Source organism: Phyllostomus hastatus, unplaced genomic scaffold, assembly GCF_019186645.2.
Source record: "Phyllostomus hastatus isolate PE091 unplaced genomic scaffold, TTU_PhHast_1.1 phas_scaffold_28, whole genome shotgun sequence".
NCBI lineage: Eukaryota > Metazoa > Chordata > Mammalia > Chiroptera > Phyllostomidae > Phyllostomus > Phyllostomus hastatus.
This window is the reverse complement of record NW_025334022.1, coordinates 12,953,165-12,978,252: the sequence shown is the minus strand read 5'-3', so window position 1 is coordinate 12,978,252 and position 25,088 is coordinate 12,953,165. Positions and strand designations below refer to the sequence as shown.

Sequence of the window (25,088 nt, the reverse complement as noted above, 5' to 3'; positions counted from 1 at the left end):
GTAAACATCAAGGGAGAAAGGGTTTATTATATAAGAAAGGAGGAGTAATAATTTGGAAATACTGTTGCAGATGGATAGCTTTTGTGTTGTATTAAAAAACCAAAGTGTACTCAAATTCATTAGAAAAACTGACTATAGGAAAGTGCAATCTGAAATGGGGCCTTGATAGTAGCCTAATAAATTTAGCTAATGTTATTGCTAATGAGATTCTGTAGCTCCAAAAATATTTGTAAATATTCTAAAACAAGGCATTTTTTTTTCCTGTGGCACCTGATTAAATAGAAGGTCCATTTATTTTTTATATCATTTTAAAGCTGACTCCCTTCTTTTTTATTTTTTATTTATTTATTTTCCTCACCTGAGGACTTTTTTTCATTGCATTTTTAGAGAGGAGAGGGGAGAGAAAAACATTGATGCAAGAGAGAAGCATTGATTGGTTGCCTCCTATATGTGCCCATTCTGACAATTGTACATGTATAAACCCACAACTTAGGTGTCTGCCCTGACTGGGAATCAAACCCACAACCTTTCTGTTATGGGATGACGCTCCAACCAGCTGAGCCACACCAGCCAGGGCTTACTCCCTTCTTAAAGAGAGATTTATTTCTGATTTTATATTTACCTTTCAAAAGAACAATAAAGTAATTTATGAAAATATAAATAAATAAATAAATGAATGAATGAATGAAGTAAAAGTTTAAAAAAGGGGGGGGGGGCTTATATTCTGTTTCCGTATTAGCCAGTAAGGAGCTGGGGCAGTGCTTACCTCCAAGTGTTGAAGTGGGATGTGGCAATGTATTTAGAGGAAGCAGTACCCTGGCTGGGTGGAGAGGGAGAGTCAGAATGCAGTGAGAGTAAGAAGACAGAGAAAGCATTCTTTGAAGACTGTGAAGGTGTAGGTTTAGATTACCATGGGATAGAGGTTCTGGAAACTGCAGTTGAAAGATTTGGGAAGGATGGGATCAATGAAAGGAGGAAAGAAGCACAGTAAAGTATAGAGTACAAGAAAGGATATGTGACTAAAAGGGCTTTCATTCATATCTCAAAGTGATGTGCTAATTTCTTTTTGAAATGTCCAAACCTATAGAGAATTTGTGTAAGAGTTTATGTGAGCCACATTGATGACATGCTGGGAAGCAAGATCTAATGCTTCAGAGTGAGAATTTTGCAGTTTCTTTTATGCATTTGGAATTAATGAGGGAACTTAAGGAAGATTACATGAAGGTGGGAGAAAACACAGATTGGATTACAGGATAATTAACATTATGTGCTCTCTTGAGAGTTGTCTGAAAAAGAGTATAACTCTGGCATTTCAAAGATATGTTAACCTAGATGCATAAGAATAATGGTCAGTACTTGTTTAACCCTGTGGAGGTTGCTGTCAAAAAATTGCAGCATACATCACATGTATCTGAGAGACACATTCATTACTAGGATGTGCTGAAATAAAAGAAAAGCCACTGCAAATTTGTATTTATAACATTTATATAATAAAATATATAATTTTAAATTTCTTTTCAGTTACAATCTAGAAATTATTAAAGAAATATAAAAACTTAAAGAATAAAGATTTTTATTTTCAAATAATGGAAACGGGTATTGTTAAAAAATACAACCAAATATATCTTTAACATTAATTAATCAGAATCTTCAATTGGCTTTGCAAAATGTTTGTAACAGTTATCACAAACAATATTGCTATATTCAAGGCATAAATACTTTTTACCATACTTGCAAAAATATTTGGATAAGCAACTCCAATAGCATTCACTGAAGTTCTTCAACATCTCTTGGATTATTGAATTGGAATATTTTTCTAGCCATTTTCAAGTGTAAATGAGAAAAAAAACACAACACTGACTTCAGAGTTTGCAATATCTCAGATACAATTTACTGTGGAGTATCACACATCCTTATGAAATACGTGTTATAACCAAACTGAGGGCTTAAACATCGTGCCTTAACATTAGTTACATACAAATGCACAGCTAGTGGTGACTTTGAATCTTTGCAGTTGATATATGTAACAATATTTAAGAAAGAAGTTTATTTGTATCTCTCAGATCAGCCACGACCTATAAGTAAAATCTTTTTAAAAATTTTACTCATGAAATTATAGGCCTGGGGTGTGACTATTCATCACGACCTGCATAATTAGGAGTTTATGATAGGATCACCCTGTGAGGTTACTTTCAGTCACTGAACTTATATTGGGTTGGCAAAAGTTAGTTTATTCTATACGAAAGCTCTACTAGTGCTTAGTTGTCTGTAACTTCATTCGAAACAATTTTGTTAGATTGTATTGTGACAGCTGTCATATCAGCATGCATTTAAAAAAACTTAATGAAATTGGTGAATTTTTGTGCAGCCATTTTAATATTGAAGATGGAAGAAAATATGCAACATTTTCAGTATATTATGCTTTATTATTTTAAGAAAGGCAAAACACAAGTGAAAAGCTAAAAAAGTTTTGTGTGTTGTATGGGGAAATCACTGTGTCTGATTGAATGTATATAAAGTGGTTTGTGAAGTTTCTTGGTACTATTGACATTTTGGCCAAATAATTTTTTGCTGTGGGGCTGTCTTATGCATTGGAGGATGTTTAGCAGCACCCCTGGCCTCTACCCACTAGAAGTGGGAGATAGCTGACATACTCAGAATATCCAAATCAATAAAGTTACTGGTCAAAATGAAAAATGTGTCTTTTATTTTACTGAAAAAACAAAATGGACTTTTTGGCCAACTCAATACATATCCCCTTTTTCATTCACCTTCTAAAAAATATTAATTGAACTGTTTCTATGAAGTGGCAGTGAGCACACTATTATTGGAGATGTTCAGGTAGTTTTTAGGTGATTATTTATTAAGGATGTTTAAGAAAGCTTTCCTGTGTTAGTTTTTGAGGTTGTTTGGATTGCTTTCAAGTTTGTAAATATTAGGATTTATCCTCATGAACGCCCTAAGCACACTTCTATCAAAGCTATTTATGTATGTCAATGAGGTCTTGGAAAATCAAGGCAAAGCCTGAGAAAAGAAAGACTAGAATTATTTATTTTCCACCATCACAGAAGATGAGATAAATTTTATCACTATGAACAAAGAAGTGAATTGTAGTTGTAGGTACAAGGTGAAAAGAGTGGGAAACTCTTACCTGTAGCAACTTCAAAGGATCTCTGAGGAGAGACAGTAAGGAGTGGGGGTGATGTTGTATTTGATGATGTAATATATGTTATAAATGAATGTAATTTAGAAAAACAAAAGTCTGTTCCTTGGCTGATAAGCTAGGAACAGTCCAGTAGAGCAAATAGCAAAATAAATTTGTACTATATTTGCATTCATCTGTCTCCCGGAAACTAATCAGGTCTGAGAAGCAGTATTGAGTTCTGAATTGTATGCAGTCATCTCCGTGTCCCTTCCACTTTTAAGTATCTGTTTTAGATGGTTAATTCTCAACACTATGGTATATGGTATGTCTGAATGGTTTTACAAATAGTTTTTGTTTTGTTTTGCCCCCTCAGTGTAGTGTTCTTGAGAACCTTAAAGAACTACTGCAGAATTGGCTTTTGTGGCTTTCTATGGACATCCACATGAAAAATGTGATGGACAATTCTCTGTGAGTTATCTTACAAACCTCTACAACAGATGGTCTGTATACAAATGTTTGCATATAAAGTTTAATAGTGTAGCATGAGACCCAATTGTTTCATGTAAATGCTTAGTCCTACTTTTCTGAAAGATTTTTTTGTTATTTTTCATTCTTCCTCCTCACAATCCTGAGAGGAAGTATAATAAACCAGAAAGCAAACCCTGAGCAAGAGTTAATGTACAAAAACAGTGGAGAGCTGACATTAGAACTTTTAACTTTAGCTTCCATTCAGTTTAGCTCACTTTATAAAATGTATTCTTATATATGTAAAGTCAATTTTGATGCTGGCTAGGAAAACCTGTAATTTTGCTGTACAGTTTTGTTTTTTATGTTTCTCTGATGCATTTTGATGATATACATTAACTTATTTTCACTTTGGAATAAAAAAGAGCATTGAATGTTTCATTATGTTGATTATTATTAACACTGTGTACTTCGCCCTCAAAGTGGAAGTAAAAGACTGAACTTCAAGGAATTGCCTAATTAGGTTGTTTTTACTATGCCTAAAATCTTTAGCTTCTCCTATATTCTGATATCAGCCACATTACTGTTTTAAAAACTTTGTGTTAAAAAGAATAGTATGATATTACTCCTATGTGCCCATCATCCAGCTTCAACAGTTATCAACACATGGTTAACTTTTTTTTATCTGTAACACCTCTCACCTCCTCCTCCATGTTAGATTTTTTAAAGCAAAACTCAGACATCATTTCAACTGTTGAAAAATGATACCAGTATAACACCTAAGAAATTAATAGTTCTGAATATCTTCAAATATCTAATCAATGTTAAATTCCCTACATTATCTGTCACATTCTTTATTAAATAAGGGCCCATAGTTTCAATTGTAAATAGCTGGTAGTTAGCTTGGTTAATAGAGAATATCCCAGACCTATTGATATGAGAATGGAGAATGGAAGCTACGGAAATTGTTTTTAATTCTTCATATTCATTACTACAATACTTCTGTATATCATGTATCACTTTTAGAAGGAAATGGAGCATTTGTGGGTAGTGAAAGCATTTTGTAAAGTTGTGCTTTACAAGAAGCTGTGCTTCTCAAAGTGTAGTCCGTGGACCAGCACATCAGTGTCACTTGGGATCTTGTTAGAAATTCAAATTCTCAGTTCCTACCCTAGACCTCCTGAAGTAAAACTCTGGTGGGAGGGCCCAGTAATCTGTGTGTTAGTAAATGTTTCCATAATTTTGGTGCAAGCTAAAGTTTGAGAATCATTATCATAAAGATATTTCATTTAAATGCTTAACCTTTTTGAACACTTTGATTCTGTAATCTTTGGCCAACTTGCAAGGTAAGCATTAGGGCACCCTGATATAAGTGCTTTACAATTTCTATATTTTCTTTTCAAAAACCCTAGGATCCTTTTTTTTTTTTTTTTAAGCAGAAACATCAATGTGTGGTTGCCTCTTGCACGTTCCTTACTGGGGACCTGGCTTGCAACCCAGGCATGTGCCCTGACTGGGAATTGAACCAGCAACCCTTTGGTTCACAGGCTGGTGCTCAATCCACTGAGCCACACCAGCCAGGGCCTTGGATCCTTTTTTCATTAGTGTTGTACATTTTGGGAGGGCGTTTAAAAAAGAGCTCTGCTTTCCAAAATTTTTAAAACAATAAATGGTCATAAATGTAAGTAACTTTGCTTGTTATAATACTACTTGTCATTGTATAATATAGCTCTTATACGTTCTCAGTAATTCCTTCTATTTTGGGAATATTGATGTAATGAAATATCTCTCATATGACCATATGACATGACTGTCAAAAAGGGAGTAAATTGTAGTTGTAAATCACAAGGAACAAAAGGTAGGAAACCATTCTCAGCAGTAGTTCTGGCTGGGGGGACACATTTTTGGTTGACACAGTGACTAGGATGAGAGTGCTCCCATTAGTAGTAGATAGGAGCAAGAGATATTAAACATGCTGCAGTGGGCGGGGAGTAGGAGGCAGTCCTGAACATCAAATTGTTTCATGGGAAATGCCAGCAGTGTCATGTGGAGACACACTTCAAAGGATGTTTTTCTAAGCAATCTTCATTGTTCAAATTATTTCAGTTGCATTCACCAACTGTTGCCAAAATTCATAGTTAAGATACAGTTTTACAAATGCCTGGTTGACTATATGGATGCCTGCTTATTTGAAAGATCTCCTAGCCTTTCCCTGCTCTCTCTGGCACTGAGGATCATAGTGATGGGAAATGGTAAAGTCATTATCATCTTTCGAACTCTAAGATAATATACTATTCCTTTTTCTATCTGCATAACTGTTGTTGGCTACCTAGATCAGGGTGTAAAGCTATGAAATCACATTTCTAGGTTTTTTCCTAACCCACTCAACAGTGGATTTAAGGACAGGGATGATTAGATGGATGAATTGAGCAGTTACACCCATGATTTAAGGAGACACAGGCCAATGATTTGGAAAAAAATATAAAATATACAAAAATGGCTTTTACTAAAACAATGAAAAATGCCAAAAAAAATATCAATTCAGTTTTAGGAATGAATTGGATTCCAGTTAAATTAAAATAAAAATATTTTTAGCAGCATTTCAGGTCAGGAATTCAGGCAAAACTGAGTTCTGATTTGTGTACTTTGTAACTAATTTGCTGACAGCAATGGTTGCTGAACAATATATACTAACTACTTTGGTTGTTATCTAATATTATGTAAAGTCTCTCTGGAGCTTAATCCTTTATCTCTCTGGTATTTACTAGATTGATTGCTGAGGATGTTCTGTGAATTAATCTTAATGGTTCCCTAGAAGGCTGTGTGGTTTTGTGATTAATCTCTGTGATTTAAAAGTGAATTATATATTGAAACACTGATCATTTTATGAAATACCTAACAGCTTTTTGTTATATATTATTCAGCTTTGCCTTGGAAATTGTTAGGAATTTTGCTAATGTGGCTCTCATTGTGATAATTTTTTATTGCAGAGAGACAACTTTCAGTGGATCCATGAAGTCTGTGTTTGAACTAATTCACTATGTAGGGTGGCTGTCCACTAATGCATTGCGCTTGGAAAGCAACAGTACTTTCTTGCTGCACTTTGTTTTGGATTTCTATGAGAAGGTGGGTATATCCAATTTACCCTGTTTAGATTTTTGTGATGGCTTTCTGATTCACTAGTCTGTTATTTCAAATTTTATTTACAAGCCCTAGCTGGCATAGCTCAGTGGATTGAGCGCGGGCTGCGAACCAAAGTGTCCCAGGTTCGATTCCCAGCCAGGATACATGCCTGGGTTGCGGGCCATAACACCTAGCAACCGCACGTTCATGTTTCTCTCTCTCTCTCTCTCCCTCCCTCCCTTCCCTCTCTAAAAATGGATAAATAAAATCTAAAAAAAAAGATCCTAAATGAAATAATATTTAAAAAAATTTTATTTACAATCTTTAAGTTGGGCTATGACATTAGCATAGTTAAAATAAGCTGCACGTTTTAAAGTTAATGATTATATTCTCACCTGAATAAGTGACTTTCATAAAACCTAGTAGGAAAACAAAATTTTTTTTGAAAATTCCAGGTACCACTTCAATAGACATTCTCCTGAATAATGCTGGTCTTAGACAGAAGTCTGTCTAGCATCACTTTTTGCTCATCCTTTATATGTCCCCATCCCCTGGAAAAGGTCACAAGTACCTTCTTGTTTCTTCAGCTCTCTGCTCCCACCTTTCAACTGTGTTTTTTCTCCCAGTACTTATTATTCTGGTGCTCTTCTGTTCTATAGTATTCAGCCTGGACAGAACTAATATCCAGGAAGTAGTCACTAATCTGTTTTCCTGGCTTCTGGCATGCTCTTTTGTTTTCCAGGTTGACAGCTATCTAATAGGATAAATCAATATTTATGGAACTTAAAGAAATGCTCTGTTTTTCCCCAGCTCTTAAGATCTCCCCCCAGGAAAAAAAAGCTTAATGATCTAAAAATAATCCACTATCATAAGGTTGATATTTGGTGAGATAGATTTTTTAAAAGATTTTATTTATTTATTTTTAGAGAGGGAAGGGAGGGAGGGAGAGAGAGAGAGAAACCTCAATGTGCGGTTGCTGGGGGTCATGGCCTGCAACCCAGGTATGTACCCTGGCTGGGAATCGAGCCTGCGACACTTTGGTTCCCAGCCCACGCTCAATCCACTGAGCTGTGCCAGCTAGGGCCTGAGATACATTTTTAAGCAGGCTTGTGGCTACCTATTCTATTGATGAAATCAGTCAGGCACACCCCAACTTGATGTTATATTCATGCTTATTCTCTACTGATGATTCTTTTAGTAAACTTGTCTGGAGCTTCTGAGGAATAATCTGTATACTGATGTTATATTCTCTCCAAAAGGTGTGTGACATATATATAAATTATAACCTTCCATTAGTGGTATTGTTTCCTCCTGGAATCTTCTATCTTGCACTCCTCAGTGTGGATTCGAGTATCCTGAACCAGCTCTGTTACATTATGCACAGGTACAAAGCCTTTTTACCATTTTGTGAATTAGTACATTATAATTTTATCTTTATTTTTCAACTATACAATTAATTATAATTTGTAAATACACAATAAATTTATTGCATGTAATGCAATAAAGTATTAAACACAATAAAATTATTATCCATTTTTCCTGGTAGGGACTATCAAATAGGAAACACGGCTTTCTTTTGGGAATGACCTTCCAGTGTAAGGCTATTTTAACTATGTGTTTTTTTTTTTAATGTCACTGTGGGGCACATAGGTTAAAAGTTTTTAGCTAAGGATCCTTTGTGCAATGGTACTGCCGCACTCACCATTGTTAATTCTCATCACTATGTCCTAAAGAAAAATTAGTCATTTGCTGACATGTGGTTTAGATCTACATTGCTTTTCTGGTGAAAAGAAAATTTTTGGGAGATTAAGGGATATGTTGCCAATTATATGAAACTGTAAGTATTATTTCTTTAACTTATGGACTGAAATTACTCTTTTTAGTCCTTAAGTATAGACTCTTGGCATTTTTCCTTTTTTATTGAAGTATAATTTACATACATTCAAAGTGCATATCTTAAATATACAACTCATTATTTGAGCCTCTAATGGTTTTTATTTCTTGAGGAGAATGTATCATAAAAGATTTACAACCTTAACTAGACAGCTGGATATTCGTGTATGTGCACATGTACATATTTAAAAAGTGTATGCTTTTGTTTATGTTTACATTTCAAAGACTTTTAATATTAAACATTTCATTCTTTTTGTTCACCCTTTTAGATACCGTAATAATTTGACAGCTGCAAAGAAAAATGAGTTGGTACTAAAGGTATGGATGATAAACCTGTGTTGTCACCATTGTTTAAAAATTGAGTGTAGAGATATATGTGATCTTTGGGGAATAAGAAGGGAAGGGAGAATAAGTGATGATGACAATTTTTCTCTTTCCCAATAGATAAAATCAGAGTTCATATTCAGCAGCAAGACCTATCAAGAATATAATCACTATTTGACAGCCATGGTTGGTTGCCTATGGACATCCAAACCCTTTCAGAAAGGATCATATTTCGACCCAGAAGTCTTTAAAAAAATTGGAGTTGCAAAGTATAAAACCAGTTTAAATTTAGTCCATCACCCTGCTCTGTTGAGTTATGCTATTTCCTTTTTGCTAAAGGTAAGAATAGTTCAAAGATGTTTATATCTTATATAGGAATACTATGATGGCAGAAATAGAAAATGCCTTAATTTTAGTGTGCTTGAATTGCAAAATGTGTTTAGTCATTCCTTTTTTAGTTCCAGCTAAATTTTGGGCATTGTGGTAAGCTCAGGATTCAAGGTTAAATAAACCTCTATCCTCCAAAAGCTCCAAGAGCAGGGACTGACTTGTAAATATTACTGCATTACAGTATGGAAAGTGAGGAAAGGTACAGTTGTGAGAAAGATGGGGGAGTGATTATTAGTTCATTTGTGCTTGCGTAGAGGTGGTACCAGGTAAGAAAAGGCTGCAGAGAAGTAGAAGCTGTTATAAAATCCGTTTAGACAAGATGGAAAATGTAGGGTAGATAATGTCATAATTAGAGTTGGAGTGTTAATCAAAGACTACTGATTTAATGGATTGATATCAATATGCAGGCAGGTTTGTGTGAGGCTCTTAGGACTTTATCATCAGCCCTATCATTTTTAGTATTATCTTAGTGTTGTTTCAGTATTGACTTATGAAGAATTCAAACAGTGTGCATATCCAATGTGTGGATGACACAACAAGATGGATTCCAAATACACTCACAGATTCTGGATTTAGATTCCCTTAATAGACTGGCACATTGAGAAATCTCATAAAATGGGGGGCAATATACAGAATGGGAGAGATATTCATTGAATAAATATTGAATGTATGCACGCGATGAACCAGGCATTTTGGTGAACAAGATAAATCTGTTGTTGCCTTCATAGAGCTTCTAGCCCAGTGGAGGGACAGTCATTAAACAGACATCTTAGAATAAAAAATGATGGGTAATATGGAGAAAGTATTGAAGATGATAAAAAATTTACAAGGGTGCTAACCCAGTTCAGGCATTACAGAAGTGATGCTAATTGGAGTTTGTTTGTTTGTTTGTCCTTTCTAACTCATTTGTTCTCTGACACTGAATTAGATATTCCAGGTCAAAATCAATTCCCTTAAATCAGGGCTTTTCTGACCTTGACATTATTGACATTTTTAAAAAGATTTTATTTATTTATTTTTTACAGAGAGGAGAAGAGAGGGAGAAAGAGGGGGAGATAAACATATGTAGCTGCCTCTCGTGCACCCCTCACTGGGCAACCAGCCCACAACTCAGGCATGTGCCCTGACTGGGAATCAAACCAGTGACCTTTTGGTTCTCAGGCTGGCGCTCAATCCACTGAGCCACACCAGCCAAGGCTAATTGGAATTTTGAAGGATGAGCATGAGCTTGCCAAGAAAGAAGCGGTATTTGAGGTAAAGTGCAGATAGAGGAGGAGACAGCAAGCTTCTTCCATAGAGGGCCAGATTGTATATATTTTAGGCTTTGCAGGCTGTGTGATCTCTGTCAAGAATATTCAACTTTGCCATTGTAACATGAAAGCATTCATAGATAATGGGTAAACAAATGAACATAGTTGTGTTCCAATAAAGTTTATTTACAAAAACAGGTGGTAGCCTGGATGTGTGCTGTGAACCCTGGAATGCTTGTTAGAAATTGCCATGTTGGAGGAACTTAAGTAGAGTTATAGGCCTTGAACAGGTATTTTACCCTGAGTGGCAGCAATACCTAGGGTGCCTTTTCAAAGTATACTTTTTGTCGTTGTTGTTCAGTTACGGTTGTCCCACATTTTTCCCCATTGCCGAGCCCTACCCCATCCCCCCCACTCCCACAGTCAGTCCCCTCCCATTGTCCATGCCCATGAGTTTTCTATTCATGTTCCTTTTCTTGCCCCTTCCCCTTTTCCTCCAAGTATAACCCTCCCCCAACCCCTCTGGTCACTGTCACTTTGTTCTTTATTTCCAAGTCTCTGCTTCTGTTTTGCTTGCTTGTTTGTTTTATTGGTTAGGTTCCACTTAAAGGTGAGATCATATGGTATTTGTCTTTCACCGCCTGGCTTATTTCACTTAGCGTAATGCTCTCCAGTTCCATCCATGCTCTCACAAAGGCTAGGAGCTCCTTTCTGCTGCATAGTATTCCATTGTATAAATGTACCATAGTTTTTTGATCCACTCATTTACTGATGGGCACTTGGGCTGTTTCCAACACTTAGCTATTGTACATTGTGCTGCTATGAACATTGGGGTGCATAGGTTCTTCTGAATTGATGATTAGGGTTCTTAGGGTGAAATCCCACCAGTGGGATCCCTGGATCAAAAGGCAGTTCCATTTTTAGTTTTTTGAGGAAATTCCATAGTTTCCACAGTGGCTATATCAGTCTGCATCCCCACCAACAGTGTACTATGGTTCCCTTTTATCCACAACCTTGCCAGCCCTTGTTTGTTGATTTATTAATGATGGCCATTCTGACGCGTGTGGAATGGTAACTCATTATGGTTTTAATTTGCATCTTTCTGATGGCTAGTGATGCTGAGCATCCCTTCTTTTTTTTAAGATTTTATTTATTTTTTAGAGAGGGAAGGGAGGGAGAAAGAGAGAGAAACATCAATGTGCGGTTGCTGGGGGTCATGGCCTGCAACCCAGGCATGTACCCTGACTGGAAATCGAACCTGCGACACTTTGGTTCACAGCCCGCGCTCAATCCACTGAGCTATGCCAGCCAGGACCCTGAGCATCCTTTCATATGCCTATGGGCCCTCTGTGTGTCCTCCTTGGGAAAGTGTCTGTTCAAGTCCTTTACCCATTTTTTAACTGGATTGCTTGTTTTCCTGGGGTGGAGTCATGAGTTCTTTATATATTTTGGAGATCAAACCCTTGTCTGAGGTATCATTAGCAAATATGTTTTCCCATATGATTGGTTCCCTTTCCATTTTGTCGATGTTTTCTTTAGTCATGTAGAAGCTTTTTAGTTTGATGTAGTCCCATTTGTTTACTCTTTCCTTTATATCTCTTGCCGTAGGTGATGTATCAATGAAAATATTGCTGTCTGGGATATCTGAAATTTTACTGCCTATGTTTTCCTCTGGGACTTTTACGGTGTTGCAACTTCTATTTAAGTCTTTTATCCATTTTGAGTTTATTTTTGTGTATGGTGTAAGTTGGTGGTATAGTTTCATTTTTTTGCATGTACAATTCCAGACCTTCTAACACCATTTGTTGGAGGGGCTATTTTTACTCCATTTTATGCTTCTGCCCCCTTTTTCAAATATTAACTGACCATAGAGACATGGTTTATTTCTGGGCTCTCTCCAATATTATTTTGTACTAGTTTCAGGTGTTAAATTCAGCAAACATTGTTTTATAATCTGTCTGATGATCCAATATTTGAAGTTTTTGTGTATCTCTCTGTGTCACCTCCTTTTTCTGTTGCATCTTCATCATGTTGCTTAATTTCTTTGTGTGTCTGGTTATATTTGACCATGTGCTGGATACCTGGGGTATTTTTGTACAAGGAATTAGAGATTAGAATGATATCTTCCTACAGAGATAACTTTTGTTTTTCACAGGTACCTGAGGGTACACTTCTTCTGGGACTAGTCTCATCCAAGTTCTATGCCCAAGGTTCCCCATATCTCAGGCAGACTGCAAATGAACTCTTACCTTGAAGGCATTGGACTTTGCATTACTATTTCAAAGTGGGGGTTGCTTGATATGAGTTCCCACTTTTGGCAAACCCTGTGCCTTAACTTTAGTCACCTTAGTCCTTCAAGGCTGTAGAAGTGCAGCTCAGTTTGCAGCTGATTACTCCAGATTGACCAATGCCCTTAGGCCAACAGTGACTTTGAGTATTAGGTTTACCCCTCTGGGTTCCATCTTCTATATTTTCGCTTACCTAACCATAGATTTTGGCATTCCTTACATTGTGTTATCTCTATTTCTTTTTTTACAATTTTTTAAAATTCTGTGAATTTCAAACATACAAAAGTGGAGAAAATAATATAATGAACTCCCATGTACTCATCTTCCAGTTTCATCTCTACTCCCACCCAGTTTTATGCTCCCCAACATCCAATTACTTTGAAGCAAATATCAAATGTTATAGAATTTTACTGTAAATGTTTCATTATATACCTCTACATGATATGGGCACTTACAAATTTTTTCTGCCTTGGCTAGTGTGGCTCAGTGGATTGAGTGCTAGCCTGTGAACCAAAAAGTTGCCCCTTCAGTTCCTGGTCAGGGCACATTGCCTGGGTTGGGGGCCAAGTCCTCACTTAGGGGCAAGTGAGAGGAAACCAATCACATCGATGTTTCTCTCCATCTCTTTCTCCCTCCCTCCCCATCTCTCTGAAAATAAATGAATAAAATCAAATTTAAAATGAAATTTTTTTCTTTTTTTAATTTTTTCATTTACATTACTTTTATTGTATATTTTTCTATTACCATTAATCCCCCCATACCTTCTTCCTCCACTCCCCCTGCAATTACCACACTGTTATCCATGTCCATGAGTTATTTTTTTTTCCTTTTTTGCTCCATGTATTTTTCTTTTTTAAACAACTGTCTTAAGATATATAATTAAAATACTATGAAATCCACTCATTTAAAGTTCACTTACTTTTAGTAGAGCTATGTATCAATTACCAGTGTTTTAGAATATTTGCATTGTCCCCAAGAGAAACCCCATCATGCCCTAGTCTCCCCATCTACCAGTCCTAGGCAAGCAGTAATCCCCTTTATATCTATGTGATTTTGCTTATATTGGAAGTTGATAAAAATGAACTCATACAATATGTTTTTTATGACTGGTTTATTTCACTTGGCACAATGTTTTCAGAATTCATCTGTGTTGTAGTGTAGCAGTACTTCGTTAGTTCCAAATATTTCTTTGTGCAGGTATTCTACATTTGCTTATCCATTCATCAGTTGGAAATTTAGGTTATTTCTACTTTTGGCTATTACAAATGATTTTTCTATAAAGATTTGTGCACACATCATTTTATGTGGACCAATGTTTTCTTTTCTATATGCACTCAGGAGTGTGAATGTTGCATTATATAGTATCTCTGTGTTTAACTTTTGGAGTAACTTTGAGACTGTTTCCAAAGTAGATGCACCATTCTACACTTCTTTTTTTTTTTTTTTGGAGAAGTCACAACGCTTTTTCTTTCGCTAGATACACTTCTAATTAGCACTGTGCTAAGGTTCATTTTCTCCATATTGTCTCCAATATTTGTTGTGGGGGGTTCCACCCGCAGGGCCCTCCTGGTCACCATGGATGAGAATAAGTCTACCAAGACATGATCTGCTTGGGGAGGAAAGGTGGCTGACCTCTCAAAGGAGAAGGGCCAAGAACCTTTTCCTCAGTGGGCTTTTATTGGGTTCCTTTTGCACAGGAATACAGGTAAAGCTCATGAATCATTATCAGGAAATATGGATCAAACAATAGATAACATACAAAGAACTCTGAGGGCCTATTTTGAGTCAGGGTCAGATAGCTAAAGAGCCATAAAACTTTGAGGAACAAACTCACTTCTTGCTTGGACCCTTATCATTTAATTGAGAGCATTCTAAACAAAGCAGGTTTCACAGGATTTTACATATTCTTTCTTAGGCCTGATTGCCCTAGGGAACCAGACCTTTCCAGCACAGGGCTCCATCCACCACTGGCATTTGTTTCAGGCTTCAGGCTTAAGTTAGGCAGGGGAAATAAGGCAGCCAAGAGATTAGGAGACTTCTCGAAGACAGGTGAGGACTCAGGCTAAGTCACAGCCAAGAGGCGAGGGTCCATCACCTCCTTTTGCTGTAGCCCCCCAAGTCCTTCCCTAGGACCTCCCCATGATCGTGCCTATCTTAGGTCATTCCCCTTTGGGGAATCTTACCCTTCATTGGCTAACCAATCAAGTATTAGGGGCCAGGCAGGGTGAAGAAAAAGGAGCAGAATCAGCGCTTCTGCCAGGGAGATAAGTTTTATCTCCTTAGTGGCTTACGGTCCAGAAGGTCACTCACTCAGCCTTAGCCATGGAGGGGAGGTGGTTACAGCTTCTAAAACCAGGCAGGATGGTTCCCAATAATGTTATTATGTTTTTTTTTATTCTGACCATCCTAGAGGGTGTGAACTGGTATCTCATTGTGATTTTGATTTGCATTTCCCTGTTAGCTGTTGATGTTAAGCATTTTTCATGTGCTTACTGACCATTTCTTCATTTTCTTTAGAGAAATGTTTATTCAGATGCTTTGTCCATTTTTATTTAGGTTATTTGGCATATTGTTATTGACTTATAAAAGTCATTTGCTTATTCTAGATTCAGTACACATATCAGCTATGTGATTTGCAAGTTTTCTCCTATTCTGTGGGTTCTTTTTGATATTGTTGGTATCTTTTGAATGATAAAAATTCTTAGTTTTAGACTTCCAGCCAAGATGGAGGCACAGGTAGATATACTTAGCCTCCTTGCACAACCAAAAGAAAGACATCAAATTTAAAAACAAAAAGTAACCAGAACTGCCAGAAGATCAAACTGTATGGAAGTCTGACAACCAAGGAGTTAAAGAAGAAACATTCATTCTGACTGGTAGGAGGTGGAGATGGGTAGCTGGATTGGTGAGGATGCGTGGCAAGGCCATGGCTGGTGGACTGGGAGGTCCACCCTTTGCATGCGGATAAACTGGGAGGAACAACTGAGGAGTGAAGACAGACCACACAACCCAGGGTTCCAGCATGAGGAAATAAAGCCCCAAAACCTCTAGCTATAAAAACCTGTGTGGGTGTTGGCAGTGGTATGAGAAATTCCCTACCTCACAGGAGAGTTCGCTGGGGAGACCCATGGGGTAATGGAACATACACAATCCATCCACCTGGGAATAAGCACCAGGAGGGCCTGATTTGCTTGTTGGTAGCGGGGAAAGTGACTGAAAGCTGACTGAGAGCTGAGCAAATGGCACTGTTTCCTCTCTGACCCCTTCCCCACTTACATCGCTACAACACAGCAATGTGGGTTGCACAGCCCTGCTGAATACCTAAGGCTCTGCCCCTTACAATGTAAAAGGCTTGCCGCAACAAAACAACTATGGCCCAAATGAAAGAACAGATCAAATCCCCCAAAAGAGAAATAAGCAATGAAGAAGTAGCCAAACCATTAGATGCACAGTTCAAACTGTTACAGGGTGCAGCCAAGAGGGCATTTGAAATGGGGTCCAGAACTTAAGGTGTCCAGGAGATTTTAAGATGTCTCCATCCCCCCACCCAGGGTGTGGGTTGGGGGAAGGGACAAATGGAGCAGGGCCATTGAGAGCTGTTTTGCATAGCAACGGCCTTGCAGCTAAGCTCTGGCATGGTCATTTAACATATCTATAGCCTTTGGCTGGTTGCATGGATATGTTAAATAGCTGTGATCATCTCTGAGCCAGGGGAATGGAAGTAACTTCCCCACCAAGACGTGACTGGGGGCAGATCCCCCAAGCTACAGCGCCTGCGTGGGAGCTTGGAGAAGATTGGCTCCAGGACATGGGTCCACACCTGCCCAGACTCATGATGGCAGCCCAGTAAACCTGGAAGGATACGAGTTCTGGCATGTGAAGCCGAATGTGGGAGGAGTCGGAAATGAGGCTGTAGAGGAAGATTGGCTGTGGGGATTTAAAACCCAGACTTGGCGGCCATTAGGAGGGGAGAACCATGCGGCTTTGGCATAGTGGGGACTCTCCCTTCCCGCACCCCTGAGGAGGTGAACCATGCGCAGCTCTGAGAGGGAGAGAACCATGTGGCTGTGGAGGTGCAGAGAGGATCACGGCCATTGGAGAGAGAGCCACACAGCTTTAGCAGAGTGAAGACTCCCGCATCCCTGGGAGGGAGAACCGTGCTGCTTTAGGGGAGAGAACCACGAGGCCTGGACAGCGCGGGGATCCCCGCAGCTTTGGAGGGGGAACCACCACCTGGTTTTGGCAGAGAGCCTGGCGACTCAGCGGAGGGTGCCGGGAACCCAGGGAGGTCTCCCAGTTGAGATGGAGTGCTAACTGGGAAGAACCAGAGGACTGCCTGAGCCATGGACTTCTATTTCCTTTCCTGAGATACTGTACTCTGGACTGGGCAAAGGGGGAAGGAAGGAAGGACTGTGTCTGTTTGTGGGTGTTTTTAAGGGACTTTAGGATTTTTGATGAAGACATTAGGTCACTACTTGAAGTCTGTATAGCATTAAATAAACATTTCCTTTCCTTTTCACGAATCTCTGGCATTGAGAGACGTCTTTCCTCTGGCGGCGGACATAACGGACCCGGGGCCTTCTTTCAATAATAGTATATCGTCCCAGGCCCCCCTTGTTGTTGTTCTGTAACAAAACCACGGGTGATCAGGATGCTCACAGAAAGAAATGGTTGAGTATGGTCACAAAATAGAGGAAGAAGTAAATGCTATGCAAAGTGAAATAAAGAAAAATATATGGAGAATCAACAGGGAAGATTCCAGAGAAGGGAAGGAAACCAGGACTCAAATCAATGATTTGGACCAGAAGGAAGAAATAAACATTCAACTACAACAGAGTGAAGAAAAAATTAAAAAATGTGAAGAGAGGCTTCAGAACCTCTGGGGCAACTTTAAGCATTCCAACATCCGAATCATAGGGATACCAGAAGGAGAAGAGAAAGAGCTGGAAATTGAAAACCTATTTGACCAAATAATGAAGGAGAACATCCCCAATCTGACAAAGGAAATAGACTTCCAAGAAGTCCAGGAAGCCCATAGAGTCCCAAAGAAGTTGGATACAAGGAAGCACACACCAAGGCACATCATAATTCCATTAACCAATATTAAAGATAAGGAGAGAATCTTAAAAGCAGCAAGAGAAAAGGAGACAGTTACCTACAAAGGAGTTCCCATAAGACTATCAGCTGATTTCTCAAAAGAAACCTTACAAGCTACAAGAGGTTGTATAGAAGTATTCAAAGTCATGAAATGTAAGGAACTACAGGAAAGATGACTCTATCCAGCAAACCCATCATTTAGAATGGAAGGGCAGATAAAGTGCTTCCCAGATAAGGTCAAGTTAAAGGAGTTCATCATCACCAAGCCTTTATTATATGAAGTATTAAAGGGACTTGCCTAAGAAAAAGATGATCAAAAATATGAACAGTAAAATGACAGCAAATAACTACCAACAACTGAACCTAAAAAAAAAATAAATTTAAAAAAACAGCAACTAAGCAAAAATTGGAACAGGAACAGAATCACAGAAATGGAGATCACATGGAGGTTTATCAGTGGGGATGGGGTGGGGGGAGAATGTGGGAAAAGGTACAGGGAATAAGAAGCATAATTGGTAGGCACAAAATAGACAGGGATAGGTTAAGAATATTATAGGAAATGGAGAAGCCAAATAACTTATATTTATGACCCATGGACATGAGCCAAGAAGGGGTGGGATGCTGGTTGGAGGGGCGTGCAGGGTGGGGGAGAATAAAGGGGAGAAAAACATGCATCAGCTGTAATAGCATAATTAATAAAAATATATTTTAAAGTGTTTTAAATTCTTAATTTTGATGGTCTCCAATTTATGATTTTTTTTCTTTTATCACTTGTGCTTTTTTTTTAATGCCTCTCCATTTCCTCTTCCTCCCAGTGCCTGGCAACTACCATTCTATTATCTGTTTCTCTGAGCTTGATTTTTTTATTTTCATGATATAAGTAGTGTCATGTGAATAATTGCTTCTACTTTCTGCTTATTTCACCTAGCATAATTCCCTTTGGGTTCATTCATATACTTTTTAAGTGGCAGGATTTCCTTCTTTTTTAAGTCTGTATAATATTCCAGTGTAGGTATATGTGTGAGTGTATACTACATTTTCTGTATTCATGTATTGATGGATATCTAGGTTGCTTCCATGTTTTGGAGTCTGTGAATACTGGAGTGCAGATACCTTAAGATCCTGATTTCACTTTCTTTGGGTTTGAGTCTGTATCATATGGTTGTTCTATTTTAATTTTTTGAGGCACCACCACACTTTTTTCAATTGCACCAATTTACATTCCCACTGACAAGTCTACAATGGTTGCCTTTTCTCTGCATCCTCACCAACACCTGTTGTGTGTGTAGTTTTTTAAATTTAATCTTTTTTGTATTCTTTTCATTACCCTTTAGTTCCCTTATACCCCTCTCCCTCCCAGTAGTCACCACGGTGTTGTCCATGTCCATGAGTCCTTTTCCCTTTTTGCTCACTCCCTTCACCCTTCACTTCCTCCCCCTACTAGCTGTCATCATGGTCTCCATCTGTCATTCTGTCCCCATCCTCACCTGAGGATATATTTATTAGTTTTAGAGAGAGGGGAAGGGAAAAGAGAGAGAAACATGGATGCCAGAGGGAAACACTGTTTGGTTGCCTCCTGTATGCACCCTGACCAGGAATTGAACCCTCAACCTAGGTACATGCCTTGACTCGAATAGAACCTCATGGCCATTTGGTGTATGGGATCATGCTCCAACTAACTGAACCACCCATCCAGGGCTATTTTTTTATAAGTCATTTTAAGAGCCCTGGCTGGTGTGGCTCAGTGGATTGAGTGCTGGCCTGCAAAGCAAAAGGTTGCCAGTTCAATTCCCAGTTAGGGCACATGCCTGAGTTGCGAGCCAGGTCTGCTGTGGGGGGCACATGAGAGGCAACCACACATTGATGTTTCTCTCCCTTTCTTTATCCCTCCCTTCCTCTCTCTCTCTAAAAGTAAAGTAAAATCTTTTAAAAAGTAATTTTAATAGTTTTAAGGTGATAGATATCTCATCTTAATTTTGATTTGCATTTCTCTGATGATTAGATTTAGTGAAGTTTACTGTCTTTTCATATATCTGTTGGCCATTTGTATGTCTTCGGAGAAATGTGTCTGTCTCCCTTGCCCATTTTTAAATCATCATCATTTTCTTTGTTTTATTTTCTACTGTTGAGGTGTAGGAGTTCCTTATTTATTCTAAGTATTAGCCCTTTATCAGGTATATGGTTTGCAAATATTTTTCTCATTCAGTATGTCTGCCTTTTTATTTTGATTTTTTTCCTCTGCTGTGCAAAATCTTTTTAGTTTGATGGTATCCTTCTTGTCAATTTTTGCTTTTGTTGTCTGTGCGTTTGGACTCCCATCCAAGAAAACATTGCCATGGTCAATATCCAGAAGGCTTTTTTTATGTTTTCTTTTAGGAATTATTTTAGGTCTTATGTTTAAGTCTTTAACCCATTTCAAGTTGATTTTTGTGAGTGCTGTAAGTTACGGGTTCAATTTCATTCTTTTGCATGTGCATACCCAGTTTTCTCATCACCTTTTATTGAAGAGACTACTTTTGTAATTGTGTGTTCTGGGCACCCTGGTCAGAATCAGTTGACCACCTATGCAGGGGTATATTTCTGAGCTGTCTATTTTGTTCCATGGGTTTATACTGCTTTTGATTACTGTGGCTTTGTTATCTATTTTCAAATGAGGAAGTCATGATTCCTCCAGCTTTCTCCTTGCTCACAATTGCTTTGATTATTTGGGGTGTTTTGTGGTTATATCCAACTTTTATGATTTTTTTTCTGTTTCTGTAAAGAATGCCATTGGGATTTTGATAGAAATTACATTGAATCTGTACATAGCTTTGGCTAGTATGACCATTTTAGCAATATTAATTTTTTGACCTATGAACATGAGATGTCTTTCCACTTATTTTTATATACTTTAATTTTTATCAGTATTTTATAGTTTTCAGTGTACAAGTCTTTCATGTCCTTGGTTGAGTTTATTCCTAAAGATTTCATTCTTTTAAAAACTATTGTAAATGGTATCATTTTCTTAATTTACTTTTTGTTTTATTTTTTTAGAGATTTTATTTATTTTTAGACAGAGGGGATGGGAGGAGAAAGAAAGGGAGAAAAACATCAATGTGTTGTTGCCTCTTATGTGGTCCCCACTGGTGACCTGGCCTGCAACCCAGGCATGTTCTCTAACTGGGAATCGAACCAGCGACCCTTTGGTTCTCGGGCTGGTGGTCAATATCCACTAAGCCACACCATCCAGGCCTACTTTTCGTTTTATTTTATTGTACTTTTTCCATTGCCATTTAGTTCCTTACCCTCCTCCCATCAACAATCACCACACTGTTGTCCATATCCTTGAGTCTTTTTTCCTTTTTTGCTCAATTCTTCTACCTCCCCCTTCTCCTCTCTGCATTAGCTGTCATCCTGCTTTCCATCTATGAGCCTGTGTCTGTTTTCCTTGTTCAGTTTGTTCATTAGATTCCATATATGAGTGAAATCATATGGTATTTGCCCTTTTCTGACTGGCTTATTTCACTTGGTATAATATTCTTCAGGTCCATCCATGCTGTCTGTCAGTCACAAAGGGTAAAATTTTCTTCTTTTCTCACAGCTGAGTAATATTCCATTGTGTAAATGTCCCATAGTTATTTTATATACTCATTTACTGATGGAGATGTGGAATTTTTCCATATCTTGGCAATTGTAAATATACTGCACTGAATATAGGGGTGCTTATTTTCTTTCAAATTAGTGTTTTGTGTTACTTCGGATATATGAGGTCTGTCTAGAAAGTATCCAGCCATGTCATAAGAAACAGATATTTATTGAAGAAACTACAAGAAACACTGTACATAGGACAGTGATGCCTCAGTCCCCTTGAAAGTAGGCACTTTGGGACCTCTCACAGTTTTCCCAGTGTCTCTTCCACTGTTCAAAACACTCGGGAAAATACTTTATTGAAATTGCCATCAGCTGCCCCATTATATTTTCCTGAATCTCCTTGACAGTCTGAAATCTCTTCCCTTTCAAAGATGATCTTAGTTTTGGGAAAAGCCAGAAGTTGCAGGGTGTCAAATCTGGGCTCTAGGGAGGCTGAGTCAGCTTGGTGATTTGATACTTCGCCAAAAACCTCTGCAGGCCTTCCAGAATGTGGATCACCTTTAACAGATTCTTGACCATCTTTGAAGCATTTGTACCACTCTTTTTAAATTTAATGTAATTTTATTTTATTTTATTGTTGTTCAATTACAGTTGTCCCACTTTTCCCCCGTTGTTCTCCCCTGCCCCACCCTCCATAGTGAATCCCCACCATGTTTTCCATGTCCATGGGACCTTTATACATGTTCCTTGACTAGACCCTTCCCCTTCCTTCCCCTTCTTTCCCCTTTTATCCCCTTCCCCTTGACTGTACTCATTACATTGTCTCCCCACAAACCTTCTGAATCATCCAAATGGTTTCTGCATAGGAATGTTCAAGCTTAACGTACAACTTGATACAAATTAGTTGATCTACTCACTCAGTCATTTTGAATGTGATACCACGCAGTACATATGCTTACTCAACGGTGTCTACACTCCCCACTGACTAGTTCAGTGAGGTTGACATTGTTCATGCATGAGCATTCCAGTCTACTGTTCTTGGCTGCCAGGTTATATCAGTGTCTTGCAAACTGTTCTCATTATAGTAACAGTGGCTGGACTTTTTCCGGACAGACCTTATATTCCCCAAAGTGGGATAGCTGGGTCAAAAGGTGGTAGTGTATTGCTTCTGCTTTTTCATGGCAGAGCTAAGAAATCACTTCCTAACCTTAGATCATGAAGATTTACTTCTATGTTTTGTGTAAGAGTTTTATAGTTTTAACTCTTATATTTGGGTTTTTGATTCGTTTTATATGAACTTTTGTATAGGATGTGATATAGGTATTTGACTTCGTTTTCATTTGGCTGTTCAGTTGTCCCAATACTATTTGTTGAGAAGACTATTCTTTCCCCATTAAAATTTCTTGGCATGTTTCTCGAAAACCAATTGACCATAGGTGTGTGGATTTATTTGAGACTCAATTCATTTACATTGACCTATGTCTATTTTTATGCCAGTACAACACTGTCTTAATGAGTGTAGCTCTGTAATAAGCTTTGAAATTGGAAAGTGTAAGACTTCCATCTTTGTTCTTCTTTTTCAAGATTGTTTTGGGTATTCTTGTTCCCTTGAAATTCCACATGAAATTTTAGAATCAGCTTGTCAGTTTCTACAGAGAACCAGTTGGGATTCTGATAGGTAGTATCTTGAACCTATAGATCAATTATATATAGTATGGCCATTTTAACAATATTATATCTTCTGTGAACATGATGGGTTTTCATTTATTTAGGTCCTCTTTAGTTCTCTGCAACAGTGTTTTGTAGTTTTCAGTTTATGTTTTACACTTTTGTTGAATTCCTAAGTATTTATTTGTTGATGTTATTGTAAATGGAATTGCTTTATTAATTTCATTTTCAGCCGCTTATTGCTGCTGTATAGAAATGAAACTGATTTGTGAATGTTGATCATATATCGTGAAACCTTGACAAACTCATTTATTAGTTTTTATTGCTTTTCATTGCATTCCTCAGAGCTTTATGCAAGCAGATAATTTTATTTCCTCATTTCAAATCAGGATGCCTTTTATCCTTTCTCTTGCCTAATTGCATTCCCAAGAGCCTCAGGTACAATGAATGTTGAAGAAAGTAGTAAGAATGGACAGGTTTACTTTTTTCTTGATCATGGGGAAAACAATTCAGTTTTTTACCAGTGTGATGTTAGGGGTTTCTGTGGATGCATTTCATGAGGTTGAGGAACTTCCTTTCTATTTTTAGTTTGTTGAATGTTTTTTATCATGAAAGGATGTTGGATTTTGTGAAAGGCTTTTTCTACTTCTACAAACATGATTGTGAGGGTTTTCCCTTTTAATCTGCTGATATGGTATATATTACAGTAGTTGATTTTCAGATGTTTAACTAACTCTACATTCCTGGGATAAATCCCACTTGGTCATGGAGAACAATCCCTTTACATGTTGCCAGATTCTGTTTCCCAGTAGTTTGTGGAGAATAAGGGATATTGATTTTTCCTTGTGATGTCTTTGTATGGGATTGCTTTCAGGTTAGTTCCAGCCTCATAGAATAAGTTAGGAAGTATTCTCTCTACTACTCTTTGGAAAAGTGATTGGCATTAATTCTTCCTTAAATGTTTGGTAGATTTTACCAGAAAAGCCTTCTGGTCCTGGGCTATTTTTAGTGGGAAGGTTCTAAATTACTATTCAGTCTCTTTTCTTGTTAGAGGTCTATTTTAGATATTCTATTTTTTCTTGAGTCAGTCTCAACATTTAGTTGTTTTTCTAGAATTTGGCCCATTTCAGATAATTTACCTAGTGTATTGGTATACCTTACAGTGCTTTTTTTTTTCTGTAAAGTTGTTAGTGGTTTTCCTTTTTTTATTTCTGATTTAAATAATTTGGATTTCCTTTTCTGTTTCTTTCTCTCTCTCTTTTTTTTTGCTTATTTAGTTTAGCTAAAGATTTGTCAGTGTTGTTGGTCTTTCCAAAGAATCAACTTTTAATTCATTGTTTTTTCTCTATAATTTTTTTAAATTTTAATTATGATTAAATATACAGAAAATGTAAAATTTAGCATATACCGTATTTTTCAGACTATTAAGATGTACTTTTCTCCGCCCAAATTTGGGAGGAATAATGGTTGCTAATGCTGCTGTTGAATTCTGTTTACATTTACATTGGCGAAATATTATGTTATTATTTATGTTATTAATATGTTATTATTATGTTATTAATAACATAAAAATATTTATGTTATTAAATATTTTACCACATTTTTTGCTTCAATTTTTTTTCCTGTTTTCTTCCTCTAAAACCTAGGTGCATCTTATGGTCTGAAAAATACGGTAACCGTTTTAAGTATACAGTTCAATGTATTTTGAGTGCATTCACACTGTCATACTACCATCCACAGAATTCTTTTCATCTTACAAAACTGCCTGTATCTATTAAACAGTATCTCCGTATTTCTTCCTTCCCATAGCACATTGCAACCTTCATTCTACCTTGTCTTTATCAGTTTGACTACTTTAAGTACCTCATATCAGTG

The 25,088-nt window shown here is 37.5% G+C and overlaps 1 protein-coding gene across 1 annotated transcript in view; it reads left to right on the top strand.

Moving 5' to 3' along the window:
* Positions 1-25,088, top strand: part of CENPI (centromere protein I) — an 83,003-nt gene that overhangs the window by 48,747 nt on the left and 9,168 nt on the right. Inside the window, exons 15-19 of the mRNA XM_045817675.1 lie at positions 3,519-3,613; positions 6,601-6,736; positions 7,993-8,117; positions 8,896-8,944; positions 9,071-9,289. Of these exons, the coding sequence (XP_045673631.1) occupies positions 3,519-3,613; positions 6,601-6,736; positions 7,993-8,117; positions 8,896-8,944; positions 9,071-9,289 (624 nt within the window). The remainder of the gene's footprint in view (positions 1-3,518; positions 3,614-6,600; positions 6,737-7,992; positions 8,118-8,895; positions 8,945-9,070; positions 9,290-25,088) is intronic.